At 61.9% G+C, this 6,901-nt stretch overlaps 1 protein-coding gene across 1 annotated transcript; it reads left to right on the plus strand.

Annotated features, from left to right (window-relative positions):
- The first annotated feature begins 616 nt into the window (after positions 1 to 616).
- On the plus strand, positions 617 to 6,072 carry PWWP2B (PWWP domain containing 2B). The gene is made up of 2 exons (XM_027840486.1): positions 617 to 807; positions 4,438 to 6,072. Exons 1-2 carry the CDS (start codon positions 632 to 634, stop codon positions 6,056 to 6,058), a joined length of 1,797 nt encoding a protein of 598 aa, XP_027696287.1. The 5' UTR covers positions 617 to 631; the 3' UTR covers positions 6,059 to 6,072.
- The last annotated feature ends 829 nt before the right edge of the window (positions 6,073 to 6,901 follow it).

Here is a 6,901-nt window from a genome sequence, read left to right on the forward strand (position 1 = left end):
CTTGATGTCTTTGCCAACAACGTCCTTCGGCTTTCAGAGCTGAGTGCAGCCCTTTAGAAGTGACTGACCGCCCTGGGCACAGGACCCACGCTCACTGCAGCCTTGCGGGCTTTGGGCTTTCTGCTCTGGCACCATGCTCTTGAAATCCCATTTTGCCCAGTTCACAACGGTTTCCCCACTCCCCCTGTGCCGCACATCGAGCGCTCCTGACCGATGTGTCCAGGAGGCCCGGCCAGCCTGCAGAGGCTCCGTTCCTCGGCAGGAGGAGGGCACAGGCCGGCCCTGGGCATCACTGTGGTCAGAAGGTGCTGATGTCCGCGGTGTCGGGGAGACGACGTTCTCCTGGTTCTCCCAGCTCCCTGACAGACGGTCTTTGGTGAGATTCTGTTGGTCCTCCAGAGGACACACCTTCCTCTCCAGGCCCTGCGCCTTGGCCTTCTTTTCTGCCCCTTTTGGGCGCCCGCCCTGCCCGCGTGTTCTCGTTAGCACCACTTCCCCCATCTTGTGGCGGTGGGCAGGGTAGGTTTCTGAGCCAGGTATTTCAATTGCCTTTAATTGACCGTGGTCAGACCCGGCGTATGAGCTCAGGGAGTCACCGCCTGGTGTCTCTGTATCCCCCAGACGCAGTCAGATGCTTTGCGGAGACCAGGCGAGCGACATCTGCGGCATTTATCAGAGCTCAGGAGCTGGCATGGCGTTCGACGCAGAGAGGAAACTGAGGCCCGCAGAGGCCTGTCTTGTGCGGGGCCCCCAGGGAGCAGGGGACGGAGGTGGGACTTCCCCCCAGCTTTCCAGCCCATCTTCTTGGTGCGTTTCCTTGTGGACCCGGGCTGGGGGTCACCATACGCTCTCATCTACTCAGATACCTGCTGAGGACACAGCCCAGGGTTGTGGTAGAGGGCCAGCCCGGGGCTCGAGTCTCGTCTCCCTAAGTGACCACGGGCGGCTCTGGGAGGCCTTGTGCTCGGGAGGAGGGGCTGCGCCGCCTTGGCCCATCTGGGTGGGCAGGACCCCCGGGAGATCTGCACGCAGCTCAGATTTGCGCGTGAGTCCCATGGCCTCTGGTTTACAGGACCTCTTTCCTCCTCCCTTTGTGAAGCTTGTTCATCCCCCAGACCACAGCCTCCGTGGGGATCCCTCAGCATTCGCTGACCGGTGGGATCACTGGTCACTCCAGCTTTTCTCTTCAGTACCCTGGAATGGGGAGTGGTGGTCCCTGCGGCCCTGGGGATAGAGGGCGGTTGTCCCCACGGCTTGCCCTGGGTGACAGAGGATGGTCATCCCTCAGGGACAGAGGGCGGTCATCATTTGACCTTTGCCCTCTGAAGGCGGTGAGCCTGCTTTTGGCAGTGTGGCCCCAGGATGAAAGCCCTGGCTGTGCAGTCCTGCCCTCTGCTGCTGCGTCTCAGTCCCCGTCCCTGACTTGCTCACTGGTGGTGCTTGTATCGGGGCTGTGAAAGCCCCTTCTCCACCCTCAGAGCCCCCAGCCCGCCTCATCTTCATGCTGGGTTATCTGCCTGAAGTCTGAGCTCAGGGGCTTTTGGTAACTCCGGGTGGGATAATTTGGGGTAGGTCGTCTCCTCGTGCCCCACTCCGCTCAGACACAGCTGGTCCCCGTCCAGTAAGAAGGCCAGAGGGGCCCCCCAGGACGGGGAAGGTCCTCGAGGCGTGTTCTGGAGGAGAGAACCATCAGTCAGGGCCACGCAGGCAGAGGCCTTTTTGTCTGCATGTGCCCTGGGCTGAGCTGCCCGTGGACAGAGGGACAGGGCTTCCCCGTGAAGAAGGAAGCAGGCACATCTTCTGCTGGGCCCCAGGGCAGGGGGCAGTGGGGAGGTTTCCAGAGGCCAGGTGTGGACCGTGTTGGGCGGGGATTCCTTGGCTGGGGTCTGCCCTGGGGACCTTCCTACCCCCCTGGGGCCAGCTGGCCGGGCACTCCCCCACACACACACACACAGAACAGGCCCTTCTCTTCTCCAGTACAAACCAGTGGAGCAGCTCTTGCCCTCAAGGGGCTTACCATCTAATCAGGGGGGGGGGGGGCTACATGCAGCATCAGCAGGAGGGCGTTAGCAGAGGGAAGCTGGCATGTTTCGGCCAGAGCCGAGAGACGGAGGGTCTCATTCCTGGAGCAGCCAGGAGACGGGAGGGGGGCCTTGAATGCCAAACCGGAGGCCGTGGGGAGCACTGGAGGTTGTTGGGTGACCTGGTCACACCTGGGCTTTTAGGAAAATCGCTTTGGTAGCTGAAGGGCTGGGAGCAGGCGGGGTCCTGGGGCGAAGGGAGGAGGGTTGCACCTGAGTGGAGCAGGAAGGATGAGAAAGCTAAGTGGCAACAATGTCCTTCCAGACCAAGTTAGGTAGAACATTCACCTCAAGGGTCCCCTTGTTAAAGGCTTCTAGCCCACCACCGGATGCTTTGCAGGCCACTGGCTGCCAAGGAGCAAGAAGGAGGTGTCTGACAGCATGGCGTCATGGCCTCAGTTTCCCTGAGTGACACCACAGTGATTGGGGTGGGGGTAGGGTCATTGCTGGAACTGGTCTTCACTTTGTAAAGAGTAGACACAGATAGGAACCACCACTGTTCTAAGTGCTCTGGCTACAAAAGGCAAGGTATCCCTGCCCTCGGAGAGCTTCTGTTCTGGTCAGGGGTGGTGGTGGAGTCCTTGGTGCAGTGGCAGCACTAATTTGGTAATCGGTGCAGGCGTCTGTCTGTTGGTCGGTCTGTCCAGAGGGAGCCACCACAGGGTGATTGGCAGGGAGAGACCGCCAAGTTGGATGGTTGGATGGGCAGTGAAGCATGGCACATGGTCGGGACTGGCTGATTCTCAAGTCAGGACAGTATGGCCTCAGAGCCAGGAAAGTGACACGGAAGCCAATGAATTGAGGCACATGGAGACTAATAATGGCGGTTAGGGTGAGTTAGGGACTCCCCCTGACTTCTGAACTCTGCACGTAAAGCCGCAGGGACAGTGTTTTCCCTCTGGGCCCCGGGCTGGGGGCCGTGCTCTGCTGCAGACTTCGCTAGCACCTCGTTCCTGACTAGTCACTGTAGTTCAGCATTCTAGCAAGCCACGGCTGATAAACCGCCACTTATTCTCCTGCCATAGGATGCATGTTACAGGTCTCCATTGTCTTGACGGTTACACATCGAATGGCTGTGAACATTTGTGCAGGTGGGAACTTTGTCCTCACCCCCAACCCCCATCCCGTGTACGTGTCTGTGGTTAAAATGTCAGCACTGCCGTGAGTGGGTCAAGGAGCATGGTCTACTTTGGGGGGCCTTTACTCTGGATTGCTGGCTGTACCGAGTTTGTGCCAGGCTGCAATCCCACCAACGATGTAGGAATGCCCATTTCCTCACAGTCGTGCTGGTGCTGTGAGTTAAAAAGAGCCTCCCTTTCTTCTTTGGGCGTCAGATTTTGAGGTCCTCTCGACTTACAGTGAGGTCACGGCTCCGCATCCTGGGCTAGGCACCAACATCAGTCCCTGACTGATTCACGTTACCGCCGTTCTGGCATTTTGATGGGTGCTGGGAGAGGAAGGCAGTGAGTGTTCTGTATGTGGGCCGTGTGCTGGGCGCTTTACGATTATCATCTCTCAGGATGCTTATGACAACTCGGGGAAGCAGTGCTATTGTGACCCCCACTTTGGAGAAACTAAGGCAGGCAGTGGTTCAGCGACGTGCGTAGGGTCACCCAGGTAATCCGTGTCTGAGGATGAATTTGATCTCCGGGTCTGGTGCTCCGCCCCTGCCCTCATCTCTAAATCGCTTTGGGAACGCTGCACACCCGAGGTGACCGAGCGTGACCGTTTCCCCCATGTAGGCCCTGCTGCCCTGCTCTCCTTCATCTTCTGCCTCCCTCCCTACCCCCACGCCTCCCCGGTCGCCAGCTCTGACACAGTCCTTCCTCTGCGGCCTCGCTTGGGCGGTCTCTGCCCACCACCATCCCTCTTTCTGGGGTCCTCCATCCGCGCCTTCGCCTGAATGACCCCGTGTTGTTTCTCACGTAGAGCTTCTGGAGGCTCCTTTTGGGGCTCTTGGTCGAGACAGGCCGGGCACCAAGGCCCGGCTTGTGGATGTAGGCGTCTCCTGAGGACGGGAGATTGAAGCCATGGGAGGTCACCCACAGAGAGGAGGAGAGCGTGTGGGTGTGTGGGCCCAGGAAGGCCACGATCAGGAGGCCAGCGGGGCCAGACTCCGTGGTGTCAGAAGCCCCGGATGGAGTTGGGTGGGTGTTGGACGTGGCTGTTGGGGGGATCCCCCCCCATCCGGCAGGCGGGCTCTCCCGGTGTGGCCAGGCTTTCGCCCTCCTCCTCCTCTCTTCAAGGCCGAGCCCCTCTGAGGGCCAGCCTTGAGCCCAGGCCGCCGCAGGCCTGGCTCCTCGCCTCCCCTCCTAGGCCTGGTTCTCACCTCCTGTCCCTCTCTTCCCTCCTGCAGGTCCGGGCTGTTTGGTCTCCCCTCATCTTTGCCGAAGCGGGATGCCCCCCTGTCGGATAGCTGCTCGCGTTGGGCCCCCCGTGAAGACAAGGGAGATGCCCAGGCCCCCGAGACTGTCCTCCCCCCTCTGCCGCCCCCAGAGAAGCCCCTGGAGCCCGCCCCGCCCCTGGTGCCCCCCTTGCCGGCGGGCAGCGCCCCTCCTTTCCCTCCCTACTTTGAAGGCGCTCCCTTCCCCCACCCACTGTGGCTCAGACACACGTACAACCAGTGGGTCCCCCAGCCGCCCCCACGCACCATCAAGCGTACCAAGAGACGGCTGTCCCGCAACCGGGACCCCGGCCGCCTGATCATGAGCACCATCCGGCTGCGGCCGCGGCGGGTGCTGTGTGAGAAGTGCAAGAACACCCTGAACCCCGAGGAGAGCTCACCTAGCCAGCCCAGTGCCAAGCCGCGGCGGCGGCTGAGCGCCCCGGACAAGGAGCCCAAGAGAGCCGAGGAGCTGGACTGCGAGATGAGGCGGAGCAAGCGGGAGAAGAGCGCGGGGGAGCTGGTGCCGCGCAGCCCCGTCATCAAGATCTCCTATAGCACACCCCAGGGCAAGGGGGAGGTCGTGAAGATCCCCTCCCGCGTGCACGGCTCCCTCAAACCCTTCTGTCCCCAGCAGGGCCTGCAGAACGGCGGCCAGGACCAGGAGGCGCGGGACCCGGGCTCCGGGGACCGGCTCGCTGGCGGGCAGCCGGCTTCCATCCCCAAGCTGAAGCTGACCCGGCCCGTGCCTTCGGGGGAGGCGCCCCCTCCCAAGATCCGCCTGAAGCCCCACCGCCTCCCCCGGAGTGGCAGCGGCGGTGGCAGCGGCTCCGGCGGGGGCCAGAGCGTCTCCATCTACAAGGCGGAGCTGATCGACGAGCTGGGCGACCTTCAGGGCGGCCGTGAGTCCCACGCCTCATCTGCTTTCTACGCGGACCGCTCCTCCCGGCGGCAGCGGCGGCTCGCGGAGCTGTCCTCTGGAAGCTCGGGGGAAGAGGACGACTTTGGCGGGTTTCCCCCGGCCAAGGATGGCCGCGACAACCTGGCTTTTCTCATGAATTACAAGAGGAAGGCCGACTCGTCCAGTTTGTCCGTGTGCAGCAACGACAGCCTGGACGGGTCGAGCTCGGACACCGCGTCCCCCGACGGCTGCGACTTCCTGCCCGGGGACGACGCCTCCGTGTCGTCTTCGTCCCGCGAAGAGCGCAAGACGGTGCCCCCGCTGACGGTGCGACTGCACACGCAGAGCGTGGCCCGGTGTGTGACCGAGGACGGCCGGACGGTGTCCGTGGGCGACATCGTGTGGGGCAAGATCCCCGGCTGCCCGTGGTGGCCGGCCCGCGTGCTGGACCTCAGCCTGAGTCAGAAGGACGACGGCGCGCCCTCCTGGAGGGAGGCCCGCGTCTCCTGGTTCGGCTCGCCCACCACGTCGTCCCTGTCCATCTCGAAACTCTCCCCTTTCTCCGAGTTTTTCAAACTGAGATTTAACCGTAAGAAGAAAGGCGTGTATCGCAAAGCTATTACGGAGGCCGCCAAGGCGGCCGAACACCTGAGCCCCGAAATCCGGGAGCTCCTAAGCCAGTTCGAAACGTAACTTCAGCTCGAGGATCAGGTGAGCAGGTGCGGGGTCCCTGGTAGGGGGCGGGGGTGGGGCCACGCAGGGTTCTGGGCTCCCCCATGGGGGGATGGGCAGGGGCAGAAGCCAGTCCTTTCGGCTTGGGCCAGAGACGTGGAGAGGAGGGAGGGTCTTCTTCGGAGTCAGGCAGGCCAGGACGGCTTCTTCTGGTTTAGAAAGCACCGGCCCCGAGTTCGACCTTCTCAGCGTCCCACGATTCTGCCTTGGACCCTGGGGGAAGCTGTGACAGAGAGGGCCCCTTTGGGGGCCCGGGTCCCTGGCCCTCTGCCCTTTGTCCTTGACCTGCTGGTGTGCTTCCAGTCGTTTGGGAGTGGAGGCCAGTGGCGGGCAGAGCACCCATCTGGGCTGGAAGCCTGGCCCTGCCTCTCCTCCTGTGTCAGGGCAGGTCACTTGACAGGTGTGGGCCTGCCTCATTCTTCTTGTCAGTAAAATGACGGTGTCGGATGCCGGGGGATCCACTGTAAGCCTGCATTTGTTTTTGTTGTTGTTTTTTGGGTTTTTTTAGGCAATTGGGGTTGAGTGACTTGCCCAGGGTCACACAGCTAGTAAGTGTCAAGTGTTTGGTCTGAGACCGGATTTGAACTCGGGTCCTCCTGATTTTAGGGCCGACGCTCTATCCGCTATGCCACCTAGCTGCCCCTCAGTCTGCATTTATTAAGCGCCTGCTGTCTGGCCTTGTGAGGGTGCTGGGGACCCCCATGAAACAGCCTTTGCTCCCAGGAAGCACGCATCCTGTGGGGAGAAGCAGCATGTGCGTACGGAGACGGGAAATGAGGGCGAGTGAGGAGGGCCTCCTGGAGG

This window comes from Vombatus ursinus, unplaced genomic scaffold (genome assembly GCF_900497805.2).
Source record: "Vombatus ursinus unplaced genomic scaffold, bare-nosed wombat genome assembly UNPS02014845.1, whole genome shotgun sequence".
NCBI classification, from domain to species: Eukaryota; Metazoa; Chordata; class Mammalia; order Diprotodontia; family Vombatidae; genus Vombatus; species Vombatus ursinus.